Source organism: Tauraco erythrolophus, chromosome 2 (assembly GCF_009769465.1).
Source record: "Tauraco erythrolophus isolate bTauEry1 chromosome 2, bTauEry1.pri, whole genome shotgun sequence".
Taxonomy (NCBI): domain Eukaryota; kingdom Metazoa; phylum Chordata; class Aves; order Musophagiformes; family Musophagidae; genus Tauraco; species Tauraco erythrolophus.
In genome coordinates this window covers 19,506,481-19,527,311 of record NC_141466.1, presented here as the reverse complement: position 1 = coordinate 19,527,311, position 20,831 = coordinate 19,506,481, and the positions used below count along the sequence as shown (strand labels likewise).

At 45.6% G+C, this 20,831-nt stretch overlaps 1 protein-coding gene across 1 annotated transcript; it reads right to left on the bottom strand.

The window, feature by feature from the left end:
• Positions 1-4,224: 4,224 nt before the first annotated feature.
• DDO (D-aspartate oxidase) lies at positions 4,225-8,798 on the bottom strand. Its single transcript, XM_009989613.2, has 4 exons — positions 8,627-8,798; positions 8,321-8,429; positions 7,322-7,498; positions 4,225-4,792 (listed from the first exon to the last, which is right to left on the bottom strand). The coding sequence occupies exons 1-4, from the start codon at positions 8,796-8,798 to the stop codon at positions 4,225-4,227; spliced, it is 1,026 nt and encodes a 341-aa protein (XP_009987915.1).
• Between the last annotated feature and the right edge of the window lie 12,033 nt (positions 8,799-20,831).

The following is a 20,831-nucleotide window of genomic DNA, read 5'->3' as shown; positions in this document are numbered from 1 at the left end:
TGTTCTTGTCTCAATCCACAGATCTTCTTCCCTTTTCCCCTTTAATTCTCTTCCCATCCTGGGGATGGAAGAGGGTGAGCAAGTGGTTCTGTGGCCTTTAGTTGCTGCTGGGCTAAACCATGACAACCCTCTCCCACATGTGAGTGTTTCCCTGACACTTGCTCTGAGTTTCCAGATGAAGACTACGGAGCCGACACAACAGCACGGACACATTTAGGATCAAAATGGAGTTTTGCAAATTCCTTAGCCGCTGGCTCACCTTCAGCTGGAGCTGAAGAGTTAACACAGGCCACGTCTTTGCTTCAGCTTCTGGCAAGGCTCTTGGGTGAGGAGCAGAAACTCAGGGATGGCTGATGAGATAGTGCCAGAGACTGACAACCGAGGCTGGGCAGCTGAAGCAAGAAAGGACTCATCTCAACAGACTTCAGCTGCCCAAAAAGAAGCATTTGGTGTTGAGCCAGCTTGCAGGCATCAAAAAGTTGTCCCTTTGTGGGTAGGTGTATAGTTGACACAGGGCAATGTCACTATGTATCTATGGATATATTTTAGTATATTTAAATTTTTCACACCTAGGAAGAAAAATATTAGGACATATTCTTGGCAAATTTAAAGCTTCTGGAAGAAAAAGCTGAGGCTCCTGAGCAGGATGCTCAGCCTTTGTGTGGCATGACCTTAGCAGGGAAGAAAGCCTCTGTGAGAAAGAGTAAGATTTAAAAGGAATGTCAAGCTAGAGACTGGGGAGAAGCAAGCAGGCAGAAAGGAGCAAGGATTCATAACATGTCCTTAAAGGTGCCATTTTGACCTCTTTATAACCAGAAGTAAGCAGGAGATCGCAAGGCACAATGTATGCTCGTTTCTATTTGCTGTAAGTCTGAAAATTAGATATGGGTCTAAATTTTTATATAAGGCTATTGAAATATCAGAGACTTTCCAGAAGAAAGATAATTACTGGCTCATTGTAATAGTGTGATAAAAATTACATGAGAAAGAACTTAAATAGATCCTGTCCAAATCAGGGCATGGAGAAGAACACGAACTCTGTCAAATTAAAAGTAGAAACAGAAAGGCAGACTAAAAAACATTTTGAGGAAATAACTTGCTGACAGACAAAAAGCCTCCTCTACCCCAGCGGGCACAGGGAGCCTGCCGGGGGCTTTGCAGGTGACTGGGGTGCACAGTCAACAGGCCATCAGGGTGGCAAGGGAGTTTGAGAGAAAACAAGCCCTAACACAATGACTAAACAGATGAGTTGCGTCTGCCTTCAGCTCAGAAAAGCTTAGTGAAATTCCCACGGCAGAGCTGTTTGTTAAGGGGATAATGCAGAGGAGCTGCCTCAGATTGAAGGGCCATTAGATGAGGTTTTAGAACAAATAGATGAATCGGATAGTAATGAATTCATGAGAAGCAGATGTTACTCATTTGTGGGTTTTTAAGGAACACTAATGGGAAATTGTTGCGCCATTCGGGCTGGTGTATAATCCTTCACTTAAAATGGCCAAAGAAAAAAGAGGATGGTACTTGACAGTTTTCTTTTAACTGCTGTAAGGGATCCAGAGAAATGCAAAACACTAAATCTGACACCCAGAGCAGGCAAATGGCAAAAGCCATCACAATAGAACAGTTGCAAGGACAGATACGGACCAAGAGGGAAGAATCGGCAGAGCTTTGCAGCGAGAGGCTGTGAAGCTGTGCTCCACCATCGTCTTACGGCTTCAGGGGACACAGCGAGGCTGCAGACTAAAGCGATCCGCTCCGTATGATCTGCTCAGGTTCTGGAAAGCCTTTAATAAATATCTGTCGCCAAGGACTCATCAAGAAGCTAATCTGGCATGGGATAAGAGGGAAGATCCTCTCATGAGTCAGCAACTGCATATATGATAGAGAGACAAGGTAAGGATAAATCATGTTTTTCACAGGGTAGAGAAGTCACCAGTGACATCTTAGAGGGATCTGTGGTAGGGCCTGTGCTAATCCACATACCCATCAGTCAGGTGGTAAATGGTGAAGTGGCTTGGACTGCTGGTGGTGTCAGCTTATTTAAAGTAGTAAAATGCAAACTGCCTGCAAGGAGCTGCAAAAAAAAAACCATCTCATGAGCTTGGGTGGTGAAAAGGCAGGTGAAATTCAGCATGGATAACAGCAGGGAAAAACATATGGCTGAGCTAGGAGGAAGACGCTCTCACTACTCAGTCTCAGCAATGGCCCTGAACAACCCAGCACCATTCAGGACAGGTATCTTGGAACGAGACAGTTCTATTCAAGTGTCAGTTAAAAGCTTGTTAATGACTATAAAGCAATTGAATATTGAAAATTATTAGGAAGGGAAGAGAGATCTCATCAGTTAAATACAGAGTTCACTCCCTACCATGTGCACTGTGTGCAGTTCTGCAGTTCTGGTCCCTCCAGCTCAAAAAGGGTATGTTAGAGTGAGAAAAGTTATAAAGGAAGACCAAAGATATGGGATGAATTTGTGTGGATAGTACATAATCTGTATGTTACATAAATCAAGATTCTTCAAAGTGGGAAAAAAGATTCCAAGAGGCCATATGGTACAGCTTTATAAATTAAAGAAGGGTCATAGAGAATAACTACTCACTGCTTCTTGTAAGATGCAAGAAAGGGGTGTCAAATGACGTTTCCAGGTTCAAGCCAAACTTGAAGGCAAGGAGCTCTGCTGCTGGGCAAAGAAGTGTCTCCCCTTATGGAACTTGTTGTCACAAGATGTACAGGGACTACAAAAGTGCCGTTCTTGGTTTCAGAAGCAATCCAAGAAACGCATGGAAGATAAATCACCTGAGGGCCATGAAAAACTAAGCTACCCCTCAGCTGAGAAAGCCCCTCTCTACTGCTGGCTGTGGCCAGAGCTAGGACACCAGACTGATGGGCCTTGCAGCTGAACCTATTTTGACATTTTTATCAACCAGACAACTTTTAGAAGTAAATTAGAGGAAACCTCACCACCCTGCAAAGCAGAAGTGCACAATCAGAGCTCTGGTTTCTCATGGGGCTGTGAACATCCCATTAGCATTAGTGGTGTTTCTTGCTCTCGGATAAGATACACTGTTTGTTACTTTTAAAGATTAAAATCAAGATTAAGAAAAATAGCCCATTCTCATGTTCTTTTTCCATGTATTTTTATGGCCCTACACCAACACTGCTGCCAAAAGCAGCAGCTCGGCTCTCCTGTACTGCTGGAAAAGACAAATGATGAGGGTGGAGAGCAAAATTAGCTGCCAGAGCTGAGAAGAGGGCAAGGCTGCTGAAAGCAGGGCTGGCTTAGGCTGATCCCAGGTGCTAATTGACCTACAATTTAATTTAGTGATGTTTCTCTTGACAGCCGTCCCTTTCGAAGGGTAACTGTCCTCATACCCCCTGAGAACAGCAGGAGTTGTCAGCCATGTCTGAATGTGGCCTTTCTTGTCCCTGTCAGGCTACCCCAAATGAAATAAAATTTCTTGTTTATGAAAGGAAACACTACAGAAGTGACCTTTGCTCCATTACTAGAACTTTATTTATCAGTTCATTTTAGTTGTGTGAATTCTTGAAGGATTTTTATCTGCTTTGTAACTGTAAGGACAGAAAAACTAGACAAAAGTGCATATTAACGCTCTTGAATGAACCATTTAAGATCTGATGAGCAGTTTAATCACTAAGAGTCAGACCTTGTAGATCATACGGAAAATGGTAAATTTTGTCAGCAAGATGACAGGAGCAAGGGCAATACTAGATTGGATTTGGTACAAGAGGAGAGAACTCTTTTTTACTGAATCTGAACCTAGTGCCTCCGATACCCTTTAGATGCAGATGAAGAAATGCTAAATTGATGTTACTTGTATTATACTGTAGCAATCTGATCCCTATTATGTGAAGAATATTTACATATCTTGCCTTCTCCTCAACATCAGGCTAGGAGAAACGCCCTGGGCAGAAACAGTGTCAGACAGAGGAGAAGGACAGCTGGACTAATACTCAGGTCAACCCATCATGCCTTTCCAAAGTGGCAGCTGGAAGCCAGGTGAGATACCACCAAGCATCTACAATGGCACGAGCTGTTGTCTTAGAACTTCATCTTGGAACTAGATGATCTTTGAGGTCTCTTCCAACCCTAACCATTCTATGATTCTATGATTAGGTTCCTTCTATCCAGTAATAGAAAAAAAGTCCAAAGTGCTACTAGGAGATGCAACACTAGCCTGTCGTAAATGGAAAGCGAGCCTTTGCGATTCAAAGCTTGGCCCTCGATGAGGAGCCTTGCAGGGCAGCAATGCACTCTCCCACCAGGCAAGCAGCCTCTTTGGCTGTGCCCATGTGCACTGAAAAGCCACCTGCCCCCTGCCCATAGTTGTGGACCACTGGGAGCTTAACTCCTCCTTGGCTCAAGACCTCTCTCTGCAGTCTCACACCCTGCCTGGATGGCCTCAGGCCCACCTTCACCTTGGTATCCTGAGCTCCTCGCAGTGAGGGCTCAAGGGAGCAGCATCTCTCAAAGATGTCTTTCGTAATGCCAGGATCTGGGGAGAGATTCCAGCTGCCCTTTTCCCTGGTTCCCCCTAGGGTTACCGTGTGTATCCCTGGATAGATGTAAGTTAAGCCATCCCCATCCCGGATGAAGTTTTTCACCCAAGGAGCATGAACCTTGAGTACTTGTCCCCTGACGGGGAAGAGCTCCGTGTCCCCCACCAGCTGGTGGGCTCCAATGCCCGCACAGTTGACGACAACATCATATTCGCTGTGCAGCTCCCACAAGTCTGCAACTTTTCTGGTGCGCATCTGGACTCCAATTGCTTTCAACCTGCAAAGAGACTCCAGAAGTGAGGCAGAAAAGAAACCTCCAAACCTTCTCGTCATTATTATGAGCATTAAGTAAATGAGATAGGTTGCCTTTAACATACTGATCAAAACCAAACAACAGATGGGACAAAGAGCACAGAAAAAGGGTTTCTGTTTGTCATTTGTCTGATTTGGTCTGATCAAAGCTATTTTTTATCTCGTTTGGGCTGGAAAAGATACAGCAAGTTGATCAATATTAGAGAAGGGTCTGGCATAAGACCCTAGGCAGACAGTTAGGTCCTCAAGGTCTCATTGATTCATTTTTTATAACAGTACCAAGATTTAACAGTTCAAGCAAGCTGAAAAATGTCAGATTAATCCCCCAACTTACTTCTGCTAGTGACAGCACTATCGTACTACACCCCTTTTAATGTGCCTGTTACATACTGTTGCGGTCTTTCCCAACTCAGCCCCCTGACACCAGGAGCCACTTAGTCATCTAGTGCCCTGTGTGAAGCCCTGGTGTACACATCCCTGCAGGCTGGGCAGATGTGGCATGGGACCCCCAGGAGACCCATACCCTTCCAGAGCAGCAGCCAGGAGTCACCCAGGACAGCTCAGAGCAGTATACATCCACGTCTGCTCTTCAGCAAAATTCACCCTTTCTTGAGGTGTATCTTTGAGCTCAATTTCAAGCCAAATTCCTCCCTGAACTTGCCTGAAGCTTGAAGCCCTTCCTCATGGAAAAATATTGGCATGAGATGGAGCCACTGAATGCTGTCACCTGGATCCAGTTGCTGGGGGTCTGCAGCAGGGGTTTTAGCATGAGCAAGTCAGGAGATGGGTCTGTGAGGACAATGCATGAAGTAGAAATCCTGCCCTTTGCAATACTCTGGCAGCTGGCAAAGTGATCAAACTCACTATAAAGGCAGCAGTTTCACACAAAGCAGTGAGCGAGCTGAGGGTGCAGGGCACAGCCGATGCTCTGGGGACTGGGCTTTGGGTGCAGCAGGACACTGAGGCTGGCAGGGAAGAACAGGGGAGGTCTCATGCAGCAGCTCTGGCTGGTCAATTCGCTGGGAGAGCTCATAAGTGTTGTAATTGGGACTCTGCCATCACGCCATAAAAAATACACCAATAAAAAAACTGCTGAAAACTCCTGAATCCAGGCAAGCAAGCAGGAAAAAATTCCTGAAGCCCATTTTTGGACCAGCAGGGTGGGCACAAAAACAATTTTCCTTGTGGATTGCATTGCTAAGAGAATGGTTTATAAATACTGCTCAGGTCTCTAAGGGTTTGAGAATTAGTTACATGCTTAATACGCTCTCACTTCTCATCACCAGGGAGAAGAAAAAGAAGAGGACCTTGATCATCTTATTAGACTACATCCTTTGAGAAATCAGAAGGCCACAGCAGGAATAAGAAGAGAGCAGTAATCACGTGGCAGATGCTAAATGGGTTGTGTAACTTAGCTGTGCTTCAGCAGAAATTTCCAATTCGGTTAAGGCAATGAAACACGACAGAGCGTGTGCACCGAGGAGACAGCACAGACCTCACGTGGCATGGGTGCCACTGGAGCACGCCCAGCCTCGTTGGCTGCTAGAACAAGAAATGTTTTTTCATGTTTTGCAGTGAGATGAAGGCACCCGAGCAACCAGCTCAGCGGGCAATTTGTACCACGGTGTCGGTACACGTCTCTTTACTTAACCTCAAGTCAGCTTTCAGCTTATCGCTTTCTCTCAAGCGGAGACAGCTGTTGCTCGCTTTAGGGGTACTTAAATGCATTAAATGCACATTCCAGGTGTCAGAACCTTTTGAGATCTGCATCCTGCCTCTCCAAAATCCGTGTATTTTGGGTAAACTTGGAAATTTGGAAATTGCCCAGTTTTCTAACTTTTGTGTCAATCCAGACATGAATTCTGAAGTCAAGACTCCTCGGAGCGAGTCCACGACCCATCTTGCGCAGGCAAATATTTCTAAAAAATTTGTTACAAGGTGATGCTGTTTGACCATTTTTCACCTGACTGGATTAAGAAATTACTCCAGTTGTTGACCAAATTTGAGATTAATCAGCCCAGCTAATTCTTAAGTGCAAAGTCTTCTCAAATAAGACATCTTCCCAGATAAGACATTCTCCCAGGTGTTGGATTTATCTTAAGAACAGAGGGATGTATTTGGCAAGTTTGGCAAATGAGGAGCACCCACTCCTTTTCTTAGGACATGGCAGGTTCCCGATGTACTTTCAAGGCCTGGCTGGCCAAGCGTGGTCCCTGTGGCTATGTCAGTCCTGTGCCCAGAGGCACTCCTGCTCTAAGCCTCACTGCACAGCCATGGCAGTGGAAAGTGGACATTGCATAGATGGGGCCTTTCACATTTTGGAAAGATAGGGTATTCATTCCTAGTTCTCCTCCCCAAGAAAGGGCTTGCTGCGTTTTCCGCAGTGAGAAATAGCCCTTTTCCAGTTTTGTTCAAACCTAAGTCTCCCCAGTTTCCCTCCCAGTCCCTCTGCTGGGGTTTCTCCCCGCATGCCCAGCCTGCAGCAAAACCCAACCTTTTCTCCAGCCACAGCAGGTAGGGTGGACAGTCACATTTCAGTGTCGTAAAGGCCTGACCAAACCGGTGCTGCGGAAACTTTCGGAGTTCTTCTTCGGACATCGGTCGAAATCCTAGGACGATGTCTGACCAGAAAGGTAACTCTTCCTTGGGAGTGTTTTTAAAGACCTGCCACCTAAAAGGACACAGAGAAAAAGCTGAAAAACTTAGGCGCTATTGCTCTGCCATGTTCCGTGTCATGGCCATCTTAGCACAAACCCAGGAACTCAGGAACCTGTTCCTGCTCCTCAGTGCATCTCTGCAAGGTCATCAGCAAAGAGGAAACATTGCTGCCTGCTGCAGCGATACCCGCCTTCGCAAACAGGCAGAGAGCTGCCGCAGCTGAGCTTGCAGGTGACATATCGGGGTAAATAAACTGGAGTTCTTCCAGCTACACTGCATGTAATTCCAGCTGTAGAAGTGCAAAGTCCCCGCACACAGCGTCCCCACCATGGCTACAGCCACCCTGGCTGGATCTTTATGTAGGGCCACTTGGTCACATTTTTTTGTGCACCCGTAAATCTACAGAGCGCCCAGCCTCAACACTTCTAAGAGGCGAATTTCTGTATACATACTCGGCAGCATAAAACACCCCAACACCACCCCTCCCAGTTGTATCTCTGTACCTAGTTGCTGAAGCTGGAGGATCCCACAGTCCCGTCCCTATGAAGACCACCCTTGCTGCAAGCAACTGGTGGCTGACAGTATGGAAACCATCAACTGTTAAGAGATATACAGCGCTGGCCAGTTTTGAGTGGTTTCCCTGTGCACACCTGTGCATTAATTTTGCTTGAAAACACACCCTATCTGAGCAGCTGCAATGCTGTTTCTTGGGAACATGGTCATAAGACCTAGTTCATGAAGCGAATATGCCTGAGCTCCAGCAAGGAAAACCTCTCTACCTGCTCCAGCACGCAGCACACAAATACCAAAGGCTGCCCTGGGGGGCCATTCTTACCCAGAGACCAGGTGAATGCCAGCCTCTGACGCCTCGGCTGAGTTGCTGATGGCAAAAAGGTAAGTGAAGGTCTCTTTGAACCACTGCTTCTGGACATGGATTGGTGTGTCTGCGTGTAAACAAAACCAAACGTGCACAAAGGAACAATGAAAAGAAGGGAAGCATCCAAGCCAGTGACAAGGAGATGGGACAGATGGGGAATGCAGGGCATGGCACTTTTCTTCCTGAACCTCCATGTATCGCTGCACACCCAGGCAGGCAGCTGGATGCGGTGCCATGGACAACACCACGCCGGGTCGCACGCACCTGGGTAGGTGTGAGGGATGAGCATCCCAGCTGCGACGTCACTCGTTGTGTTGGGGCTGAACTGGTCTGAAAGGACCGTCACGGAGCAGCTGGGGCAGGTCTCTGCGATGCACAGTGCTGTGGACAGGCCAATGACTCCCGCCCCAACCACTGCGACCTTGGGTGCCACCATCTCTGGGGTGCAGAGCCAGAGGAGAGAGACACCTACGTGCATTTGGAAACAACATATGCCGTGTCACCAATATCCATGCCGCACACCCTCGTCAGGCTATGGAATACCCATAACCCGCTGGGGCAGCTAATTGAAGACTAATTGCCACACACAGAGAGCCAAGACTGAGGTAAGGATTAAAAAAGTCCTCCTTGCCTTTGGTATGATGACTAATTTTTGGAAAGTATTTCAACAGCCACCAAGCCATCCTCAAGCACAAGAGCAAAGGGCAAGAAAGCCATCTGTACATAAAGCACTGGTCTTCGGGCTGCAGCAATCTGGGGCAAGGCTTTTTTCAATAAAACCCAAGGAAGCGCGGCACCCATCAAGCTTTCCGTCATGTCAGGGGCAAAAGCGTCTTTGGAGCTCTGTGGAAATTGGCTTTTAGGCACCATGAGTGAAAAGGTTGAGCATCTGGATCTCCAGCAACGAGGTCTGTCACTGCCTGGGCAGTGAAGGCAAATTGCACAGGAGGCAAACTGGTTACGCAAAGGGTCCAGCGCATTGTGGAAAGTAACGTGCATTTTAGTTCCCCTGCTGTGCAGGGCTCCCCCGCTCACCATGAGGACTGGGTTACCTGCTTAGCTTTGTCCTAGAAAATGTGAATTTTAGCTGTTAAACTCAATGCACAGCTTCCCAGCGTACAGCCTGGCTGTTTACGCTCCTGCATCCAAAAATTTTTGGGGCCACAGTGCCTTCATGGGAAAAGTGTGGGAAAAGAAGCTACCTATACCCTGGGGGACTTTGCATCCCTGGTAACCTGAGGTCTCCAACTCACCCTTGGCCCCTGTACCCGCCAGCGTGACCCACTGCCTTGGACAGATGTGTGGGCATCTGAGGCTGCCATGCTCTCCCAGCGGCACACGGTGGTGTCCAGGAGCCAGCCAGCCTCACCACCCCAAGAGCCTGTATATTTGCTTCTCTCTGCCTTGCTTTATAACCTGCTTTATGTCCTGGAGCAGCTTCATTCCACTCCTCAGCATCATCAACTGCTGATTGTGACTCCAGGAGGTGTCGCATCTCTATTTTCCCTTGCCCTGGCCAAGTTCTGGAGCTTGGCACCTGCCCTGATGAGTGGTACACAGCTCCTGGTTGATAATCACCTAGCTGCCCATCCCAGCATGGTGCCAGCCTATGAGCCTGGCCTTGGCCAGCTAACAGGTTTCACACCAGCAGAGGCATGAAAAACTCCCCAAAGCCAGGAACTAAACAGGCCCAAAAGAGACTGGGCAACCTCAGAGGTGATAAATCCTTCAGCAGCTTGGAAATAGGTGAGTCGGGGTGCACCTGCTGGCTCAGGCACTCCTTTGAGGGGTTACTGCCAAAAGCTAAGGAGGGACGTAGGGGGAGAATCTCCTTCGGCTATGGCTTTTATGTTTTCCCGCAGTATCTACCAATATTCACTCTTAGAGATGATGCTGAATTATATGGACCTTTGGTTTTGTGCCCTTACGATCTTGCTTTCTCCTACAGGACTCGCTTTTCCCTGTCTGTAGAAATCCAGCCTCACTCATTGCTTTCTGAGAACATTTTCTGGAAAGCAGTGCCTGCAGTTATAAGGATGGGCTGATTGCCCATCTTCCTGTGGCTTTTGGCATCTTTGATGTAAGTTTAGGCAAGACAGACTGTGTGGGATTACGATAGGTCAGGTTTATTTGTGAGATCCTTGCTCATAAATCTTCACACAGCTTCTCACTTACCCCTGAGGTTTTACTACTTAAAATTTGATGTCTCTACTATACAGGAAGGGAGAGAGGACCAGGCACTGCTGCTCATCATTGTATTCCTTCTGCATCGCAGCCGAGGGTTCTTACAACACCTCTTCTTCCTCTCAGTATGATGCTTAAGTTTCTTCCTGTTAATTATTACACCTTCTTTCACAAGCTGGCTGTAAAAGTGCCCACACAGCAGGGAAAGAGGACACCGGAGTAAAGACAAACCTTGAACCAGAACCGTTGCCCTGCATCACTGCCACCCACAAACTCAATCTGAAAAAATGCTGATTTGAACGAGAGCTGCACCCCTGAGCTCTACCATCGCCCCAGGCTGCCTTAGCCACCTGCTCCAGGAACACCTGCTGAGGGTCAGAGCATGGACAGCGTATGCTTCCCTACCATAGTCTCCAGATTATTTTGTACTGGTAACTGTTATTAAAAAAAAAAACCACAGAAAATAATAAAAAAAAAAGAGTAATGAGAAATTAGGGGAGTTTTCATAATGCTGAAACTACTTTTATTAGGAAAATTGGTTTTGAGAAAGGTCTCTAAACACATTTCTATTAACAAACCTTCTGGCAGCTGTGGAAATAGCGTGTGGCTGTCAGCACGCCCAGCGAGCCTCCCAGCAGTCCATGGATGAGCACAGTCCTGCTGGAACATGCGCACCGGGTACGTCACGCATCTGCCAGAGATGTGCTCTCGGTTGTCCCTCACAGCTCTCATTCGCTGAAGCCCTTGGACCTTGGTGGAGATTGAATTTCCTGACTGACCTCCCACTGCTGAGGAAGAAGGGGGAGCTGTGGCTTGGTGGAGGTTTAGGTTTCACCAGTCTTCCCAATTCGGATGGGATTTTCGTGGACGAGCTGGTTCTGTATCAACTGATCCCAATGTTGCAAAAGCCAGCGAGGGTGGAAAGGGGCTGTTGGCGGTGCTGGATGCCACGATGGGCACCCGGCAAACACGCCGCTTTTCTAGCACTTACTGCTGCAATCCAGGAGCACATCGAGCCTTAATGTGCCAAAAATTAAGCGGGTGCAAAGCAGAGGCTACGCACAGCTTGTATCAGCGAGCGCAGCCCGGGCTTTGCAGAGCCACTGACCCCACTCGAAGTGCAGGACTCACCTGTGGCTCTGCCCTGGCAGGGCAGCCTGACTTGGCTGCCAGCCCTGCACCTTGCTGGGAGGGCACAGGAGGAGAAACTATTTTTAGCCGATGCGGCAGGCCAGCTTAGTGCCAGCAGGGGTGACACTTCTCGCCCCCTCAGACTGGCTTGTGCTGAGGGTTTTGCAAAAATTTAAAAGGCAAATCAGTTGCAGTAGCTGTTGGGGAGGGAGGTGAAGGTGTCAGGTACTATTTAGCCCTCTGTCCTTTCTTAGTGTCAGAAGAATGGGACAGAAGCCAGACAGAGCCACCCGGAGCTGTAATTCCCCAGCAAAGAGGACACCAGCTGCCTGACATGGGCGTTGTGCCTCTGCCACCCTCCTGCTCCTCCCAGGCCAGAATGAATTATTTTTTAAAATATGGAGATATTTTGTGACTTAATGTCCCAGCTCCTGCAGCTGAGGACACAATTGTCAGGCTCGCGTGATGCAAGGGCATCTAATTTGCAGGTTTAATTAGATCCATTCCTTATTCCTTCTGGCCTCACATAGTTGTGTATCACCATTAACCCTCAAGTCTCAACATCGTTCTAGCAGTGGATAAAGTGACCAGTACGGATAAGTACACTGGTCCCCAGCACACACGTGCGCACACACATGCACAGGAACATGCACACCCACTGCCAGCTGCAGCTGTAGCCTCTTGGCCCATGGTCCCTCCAGGCTGAGCCTCAGGCTGTGACAGACCCTGGGAAACTGGCATCCCTTAGCTGGAACAGCTGCACGAACGCTATTGCTTTGGCATCTCTGGGTTACAGGCACGGCCCCTCACCCTACCCTTTTCTCCTTATGGCCCAACTCTGTGAGCGTGCTCCCCTGGCAGGCTGGCCGCTGTCAGCTTATGTCGCAACCCGGCTGACCTGCCAAACTCAGCACATTTCCACGCCCAAATGAACAGTTCAAAAAGCCCAACTGAACTGTTGACCAGAAACTGGATCAACAGGAAGTAACTAAAGAAAACCAAAACTTGTTACATTTGAAGTCCTGTAGGCTTTTTTCAAACTAACTCTCACCATATCAAAGTGCTGAAACATTGTTTTGGATCACCGGAAGTCTGCCAGACTGCGGAGAAAAGGCTCCAGCCTTTCTGAGCTCCTGGAAGGGCTCCTTGTCCACTAGCAGCTGTGCCCACAGTCCCCATCCACGCCTGACATGGAGCACTTTCTCCCTTCTTTTTTTTTGCAGATCAGTCTTTCATTTATTCACTTCCCCAGTTCGCCCTTGGTATTGCTTCCTTTCACCTGACCCCAGAGAGGGGTTTTGCCATGCTCTTTGCTAAAGGTAGCTACAGAAGTTGATGAAGTTCGATCTGTTCCTGGGGGTTTGCTGAGGAGTGAGCCGTGATTTTGGCCTTTAGGCTCTGGCCTGATCCCTTTTCAGTCATTTGGGCTGCTTTGTGAGAGGCACATTCGGGATCTGCCACAGGAGGAAGGTGAGGATGCTCTCTTCACCAAACAAGGGAGGCTGGAGGCTCCTTGGGACCCTCTCAGCCTCTCTGCTGGGTGCACATACAGCATTACTGCCAGAAAACAGGTGTCTCTGAGCCACCGTCACACAGACCAGGGAGGTCCCAGCTCCACTTTCAAACACCTGTTCACATGTGCATGCACAGGCAGTACCTCTTGAAAGGAAGGGAGGTGATCCCCATGCTATAAGGCACCAACAACATCAACCTCCATCAACAGCACCTACATGCCGAGCGATCCTCATGCTTTTCTCTGAAAATAGAGAGGTCTACACTGCCCATTCCCCATGGGGTGGGGGGTGTCGAGCCCGTTGCCTCTCAAGCGGAAAGGAGAGAGGGGGAAAGAGGAGAATAGGAAAGGGAAGAGGGAGGGAAAGGAGGCAGAAGCTGAGGCCAGCACGCCTGGACCAGCAGGGATCTCACAGCCCCGGCCGGACCCTGCGGCTCACCGCCCACGCCACAGCCAGCCGTGCCAGGCATTGCGCTCCTACTGCGTGGCTCCTCCCTGCCCGAGCTCGAGGAGCTGGCTTGTGCCCCGTGGAAAAGCCCCGGGATGGCCCGCAGTGCCCACGCAGCCCCTGCCCCGGCCCTTGGCGCCAAAAGGGCTCCGTCCCGTCTAACGTTTCCCTCTTCCACTGCAAGTATGGTCCGAAAAAAAAACAAACAAGCGGGGTGAGAGGGCGATACCTGGTGAGGAGGAGGCCCCCGGGCCTGCCTGGAAGAGCCGCCCTCCCGGGAAGCGGAGCGGGAGAGGCCGGTGCGATGAGTGGGGGGAGCGCAGGGGCTGCCGGCAGCACCCCTTCCCCGAGGCCGGTCTCCGAGCGCCCGGCTCTGCGTCCTGCCGCTAATGAAGGAGCTGTTTGTGCCTGGGCAAAGGCCATCTCCAGCGCTGGCAGCTCTCCCGGGAGAGCTCGGCTGGTGCTGCTGGAGATATGCCCTTCCCCGCCCGCCCATGACTTTTCCTTGGCTATTTCCCCTGTGCGATCAAGAGGACGCTCATGTGGCCTCGCTGTCCTGAGCAGAATATATCATCTTTTTTCTTCTCTTACAAGCAATTAATTACGTTCTGAATGTTTCTGAAGCTGCCTTAAGGTTGTCACAGTGCTTGAGCAGTCACATTAGACAACAGGATGGCAGCGACACAGCATGTCCGTGGCCCCAGCCGCTTCAGTCATCACAGGTCAATGGAGAACGAGTCCCTGCTAAAACATAAAAGCCTGACGAGCACAGCCAGGCAGGACTGTCCAGATTAACCTTTACCAGCAGAAAACCACAAGTTTGTCAAAACCAAACCTGTCTGCAGGATCACTAGGATGCAATTGTAGACCAAGGATTGTTGGCTCCAGGGTGTTTGCCGTTGGCAGGACATTTTGGCCAATATTTGACTGCTTGAGCATTCATCCCTGAGCAGGCTCAGCAGGACAGTGTTTGGAGACTGTTCCCCTCCACTTCTGTTGAACATTTGCCATGGATCTTGCAAGCAGGTACCTCTTCTTCATAGCCATTTAAATACAGATCAGGCAGCCATCCAAAGGGCATCTGTACATACAGCAACAGCATAAACAACACATGAACAGCTGTTCATGCTCCCCAACCTAGCTGTGTTCTTAAATGGTAAAACTAAAGCCATGATGTATTACACATATGTAATCACTGACCTTTTTGGATGCAGAATTTTGAGGGCTTTTTTCCTTTAAAAGTGAAAAGAACAAGGAATAATTCTGCCAAAGTTATAGTATAGCTTGATTCTTCTGAGTGGTTTGAAAATAGTCTATTGAATAAGACAGGGAAAGAGGCAGAGGAATGGAGGAGGTTTGCTTGTTTAGAAATGAAATTATTGATGGGCTTGGTGTATCGATTGTAAAATGTACATGATTTTAAGTCATTGCAGAATACTTGCACTAGCTTTGGAGAGAAGCCTTTCAGATATGGCAATCTCCTTCAAATATAAACAGAGGTTGCAGTGCCAGCTAAGATTAAAATTACCTGCTATTTCTCCTCCAGATATTCTACCTCTCATTGCTTTTAACTTCACCAAATTTGAATTATTTGGATTGAAATTTTCTGTGTTGGATGTTTATGCAAGGCTGAAAGTTTCAGGGAATTCCCAATGTGCCTTTTCCTGAGAATGAGATTCAGGAAATGGATGCTGCTTCGGGAAACCAACACTTACAGTAATTTCACTGAGAAACTCTTACTCTTCCATGGGCTAAAGTATTTTGGAAAGGTGAACACACTGTCCTTTGCCATATTTTTGGATGAAGAAAGACCTTTGTTGGTCATCTCTTTCTATGTAATCTAGCTGTGTGACTTCCCACACAAATGCTTGTTTCTTCATGCAGGCATCTATTAGGGGAAAAAATTTTAACTCCTTAGTGCTGCCATTGTTTTTCTTATCTCTGCTCTTCCGTAAAATGAAAAGGACAATATAAAGCCTCTTTGGTTTAACTCCCAGAGCCCTCATCAGCCATTCTGTATAGAGGCCTTCCAGATATGAGAAGTTTTTTTTCTACAGATGTTGGTGCTCTCTCGTGAAAGAGGGGAAAAAGCACAAAGACAGACAAGAAGCTCTGCATAACAGTTCAACTGCAAAGACCCCCTGCATGTTTGTGCATATAATATATTACATTTATACAATTCTGCATATTTTGAACTAACAAACGATTGGCTAAAGAGTATTCCTAGTGCAGCATTCACCTGTTTGTATTTCGAGAAGACTCCTGACAAACTGTGATAATGGCTATTGCATCCTTTGACTGAGCACAAGTTATGATTTGGTCACTCAAGAAGAGAGCACCAGGCTTCTGGCATAAAACAAATACTACCCTGATCATACTTGGAGGTGCTTCTGATAAATGACTGGCAGTGGCGTCCCAGCACACCACCAACCCAGCTCGCGCAGTGCTTAAGAAGTGTTCCCCTTTACCTTAGCATTCCCTTTACTTTGTGTACTCTCTTGAATAGAGCGGGAATGATGAGCAGAAATGACCTCTATGAACACAGGAGTGCTGACCTGTTTCTGATCTTATGAATGACATGCATGGATCACTTCTCTGCCACTTCTTTAACCAGTTCAAAGATTAAGTCAAGCATCAATGTCCATGGCAAGTCATCACTTGGGCAGAGAGGTTAAGCTGCTCCTCATTTTGCTGTTTTCCTATGTTATTTACTTACTCCTGGGGAATTCTCTCAATATGAGGAACATATCAGCAGTTCTGACATTCCTATTGAAAAGCTTTGTAAAAATATTTACTGAGAGATTACCCATTTGTCCCGGTTCTTTTGCAATGTTCCTGATCACCTCAGTCAAAACCACTTTTCATTCTCATCACTGGCAATGAGACTGTGGAGAGAATCTTCACAAGGCTCGCCTCTCGGTACTGTTTTTTTCTTATTGCTGTGCAAGTCAGTTCATCTCCACATGGAACATTATGAGGCAGCATTAATAACTAGACGCCTGTGAGCATTCCACAGCTGGATCCTACTCATCTGCAACAAACACCCGAGCAGTATCCAAGCCTGTGTGTTAGACATGAATGTAGAGAAAGGTGTTGGTTTGTCACTAAATGAGATACTTCCCATTACTTCTGATAATTCATAAACCTAGGATAGTAATTTCTTTGAAAGAGCTGTTTTTGTGTACAAACCTTTCTGCAATTGTTTTTACATATCAGTCATTAAAAAAAGGATACTTCCTCATTTGAGGTATATACCTTTCAGGGTTGATTTTTCTCAGCTTGATTGAACTCAGTGCACTTGAAATCAGTATTTGAATAATCAATTCAAATTTCTCAACTTTAGCAAACAAATATTTGAACCATTCACTATCGTTACTTTCAGGGAGGAACCCACGTCACCTGGCAAGGACATACAAAGCCATTAAAACACGAACAATGAAGCCAAGTGATGGGTGTAATTTGATCAGAAAGCATAAGATTAATTAAATATGCATGGAAAATTGAGTAATTTGACTAATTTGAGATTTGAAGTGGAAAAAAATAGGTTCCTGAGAAGGGCTAAGAGGACAAATCACAAAGAATAGGGCTATAGATTGCTGCAATTCTCATTTTCCTTACATTGTCTGCCCACTCCAATTCCTGAATGAGGACACTACAGTTAGTTTTCACATCCACTGAACACCAAGTGCTTACAAGTTATATTGTTTTGTCATTTTTACAGTCAACTACTCTCTTTTTTGATCAACTCATACCCAATCTACAATATCTGCACCTATTTTTGTCACTACTGAATTTGTCCAAGGGACTACTGCCCCAGCCAGCTTATACAAATAAAGGCAAAAAAGAATCTCATTCTTCCTGCAACTGAAATGCAAAACATGTCACATTTTTAATGTACATTTTGTCATACTCACCACCTAACATATTACCCAAACCTTGGTTTATACCTGCAAATACAAACAGGAAAAAGACATGCAGGCGATACTTGTCAGCCTAAACCCTGCAGGAGGGATCTCTGTGGAACGCCGAAGCACCAGCCCAGCTCCTACAAGGCAGCGTGTACCAAATGGAGTGCTGGTGATTGTTAGGAGTTCATTAAATTATGTAAAGGTGTAAAGATTAAATAACATGTGTTTGACTTTATTCTTGCACATAATCGCAAATAATAAATACACATTAAAAAAAACCATTCACATATATTGTACTAAAGCCACATATTTTAGGCAAACAAACTCCTTCCCATGAGTACATACTTCCCTCATATAACCAAAATACACACTCCACCTGGTAAAGAATTTTGTACAAAATTATTAGGTTACCAATACTTAGATGTGCTCTAACCTTTCTTCACGAGAACTGTAATAATGCAGACAGTGCTCAACTGCATTTACTAGAATTTTCCTGATAAAATAAACTTGTCCTTTTGTCAACATTCATCTTTCCTTTTTTTTTTTTTTTAATCTTGGGGTTTCATTTCTCCCCTATGAATCTTTTGTGGGATTCAGACAAGCATCCTTCAGATATATTTGTACAAGGGTATAAGATGAATCCAGACCCTCCTTTTTGCAGTCACAAATGCCTTTCTGGAATCATGCCCCCATGGCGCAAGTGACCTTGCATTTCGTAAGCCCTTGCAAAAGGCACTCCCAGGCCTTGCATGTTGTTGAGCCCAATGCTATGGAGGCTTCCTAAGTGACTGCACATAAGGAGTTGGTAAAAATAAGCTGTGAAAGACACAGGAGAATGCCAAATTCCTCCATCCCAGAGCTGGGATGTCAGACCATCTTCTGTTTCCACAGAGCTGTTACATAAAACCCCTTCACTCCCTTGTTCAGAGTACCACCCAAAGCATTTGACACAGAATGCACATAGTTTGGATAGCTTTTTTTTCTACATAGATGTTTAAACTATAGAAATTTGCACAAAGAAATTTAAGTGAGTTATTAAAGTAGAAAATACATCTGGTTTAAAATACAGTTTCAAAATATCAAACACGTTTACTTACTATTTTTCCTCAGTTATCATTAAACTAATGATAATTTCTCTCATTCCTATATTTAACCCAGAAAGTATGTCTTTAACAAACTGCAAGACTGTCTAATAAAATATGATATGAAATTTAGGACAAAACCATTTGTCATTGTGCAATAGTGACCAGCAATTAAAACAGATAAGACTTCAAATCCAGTATCTCATAAAACCATTATGTAACTCCAGAGATATTGATCAGTGCAATAAATTTGCACTAAGATAGAGATGACAAATACAAACACAAAAGAACTTAAGGACTCAGATAAGAAACTACGAAAAGGAATTATTTTTATGAGCAATGAGAGGAAAATATGCCCCACAGAAACAGATGCCTTTGTTCTCAAACTTGGGTGCTCTCTTGCAAGAGGATTTAGATAATCTATGAATATTTAACAGAAAGAAATTAACTCACCCTGTCCATGCTGTGTTTATAATATATGACTAGTGTTAAACATATTTTTGTCCATATGGAAAAAAAAAGCAAACAGAAATGCCGGAGACTAGACACATGCTATTTCCTTTTTTACAGTAATATGCTTCCTCAGGTTAAAGAATAGGATACCCTGAGGCATCCTCTAAGCTATTCATGCATAAAATCACAAAAGATGTACCTGTAGATCAAGAAACTTTATATTTCCAGGGAAAAAAGTAACATCATTAGTTCAGGGAAATTCAGGTCTCCTTTGAAACAAAGACCAAATACCAAATTCTGACTTCAGTGACAGGAGGAACTAGCTTTTGGGATAAAAAGCCATCAAGCCACATTGTGGTTTAGAATCATCATTAAGTTTTAGTCTGTAAGGATTGCTCAGTATCATTGTGCATTTAAGTTTGCATTTAATGCATTGTGCATTAAGTTCTTCTTTCTTTTGCTTTCATTACCTTATGTATACCGATTACAGATGCTCAGATGAATCCCTGAAGTCAAAGGAACACAGAACATGCATTGACTGTTCTTAGCAGGGTAACCCCCAAATCAGTTATTCAGCTGGTAAGGAAGTAGAAAAAATAATTTTATTTGCTCTTTAGTACCTTGTTAGAAATACACTGTACCGTCCCCAGCACTCAAGACTAAGGAGTTTAAGGTAGGACCTTGTACTAATAAAAGGGAGTATCAGTGTGGAAAAAAACCAAAATAATGCAATTACTTGGAGCTCTGTAGGGGGGAGGGTGGTTGCAACGTCAGACAGTACCAGTTTAATTTCTTGTTAGGTCTACTGCATGATGTTTTCTTTTTTAGCATGGTTAAACCCCTGTTTAAGGCAGGGCATGCAGGGTTTGGCAACAGATCTTGCAGATAAAGAGAGCTGTTCTGTTCTGGGAAGCGGAGGGGGAACTGAAAGCAGTGGAAGAATACCCGGCCTGCTCTTCAGCAAAATAAAAAACCACAGCATGTGAGTAATCCTATCTACAGTCATCAAAGTATGTATTCAAGTCGTTCTCTGAATAATGATGGGATTACTCACACGGGTAAGGGTAAGCACATGCTTTTGCTGAACTAATATATCTGGACAGAAGCCATAGCATTCTGTGCAGTTCTCTTTGGAGGTTTTCCTCTGCAGATACTGGAACACCTACAGAACTGAAGGGAGCATAAAGATCCTTTTCTGCTTTCCATGCAATTATCACACAGAAACTCCCTGAACTTAAACTTACTGATTTTCACTTGGCTTTGAAGCATGTTTGTCCTCATATAGGATACGATTTTGTCCTAATGCCAGGATCAAAATGCTACCTAACACTCTAAGACAGTGCATTGAAGAAAAAAATCTTTTATAAGGGGATATGAACAATTATTCTTGTTTCAGAAGTCATTGAAACTAATACAACTGTGCAGATATAATTGAAAAATGTGACCATTAAGCTCTACAGCATATAGAATATTTATCTACAGTAATAGAGATGTCTTATTTTGGGGTACCTTGCAAAGAAAAAAAGGAAGACTTGTTTTGATGAGATCATATCAGCTAGTATCAGAGTAGGTTCCTAAGATGAGAAGAACTCTGATTTCAAACCAAGGACAACAGGGTTCACACAGCCCAGGCAAGAGAGGGCTGTCTGAACCTCAATACACAGAAGGTTCCTATGCTGCTCCCCTCAAACCAAGGGTAGCCAAGTGAGAAGGATACAGATCCTCAGGCAAGAAAGAAACTTCCAGGTCT

What these genes read in the sequence shown, in the direction of transcription:
- DDO (XM_009989613.2), bottom strand. Translation starts at nt 8,798, where the DNA reads ATGGTGGCACCCAAGGTCGCAGTGGTTGGGGCGGGAGTCATTGGCCTG. An exon ending in CATCCCTCACACCTACCCAG is followed by an intron (nt 8,430 to 8,626) that starts GTGCGTGCGACC and finishes GTTTACACGCAG; the next exon opens with ACACACCAATCCATGTCCAG. An exon ending in GGCATTCACCTGGTCTCTGG is followed by an intron (nt 7,499 to 8,320) that starts GTAAGAATGGCC and finishes GTGTCCTTTTAG; the next exon opens with GTGGCAGGTCTTTAAAAACA.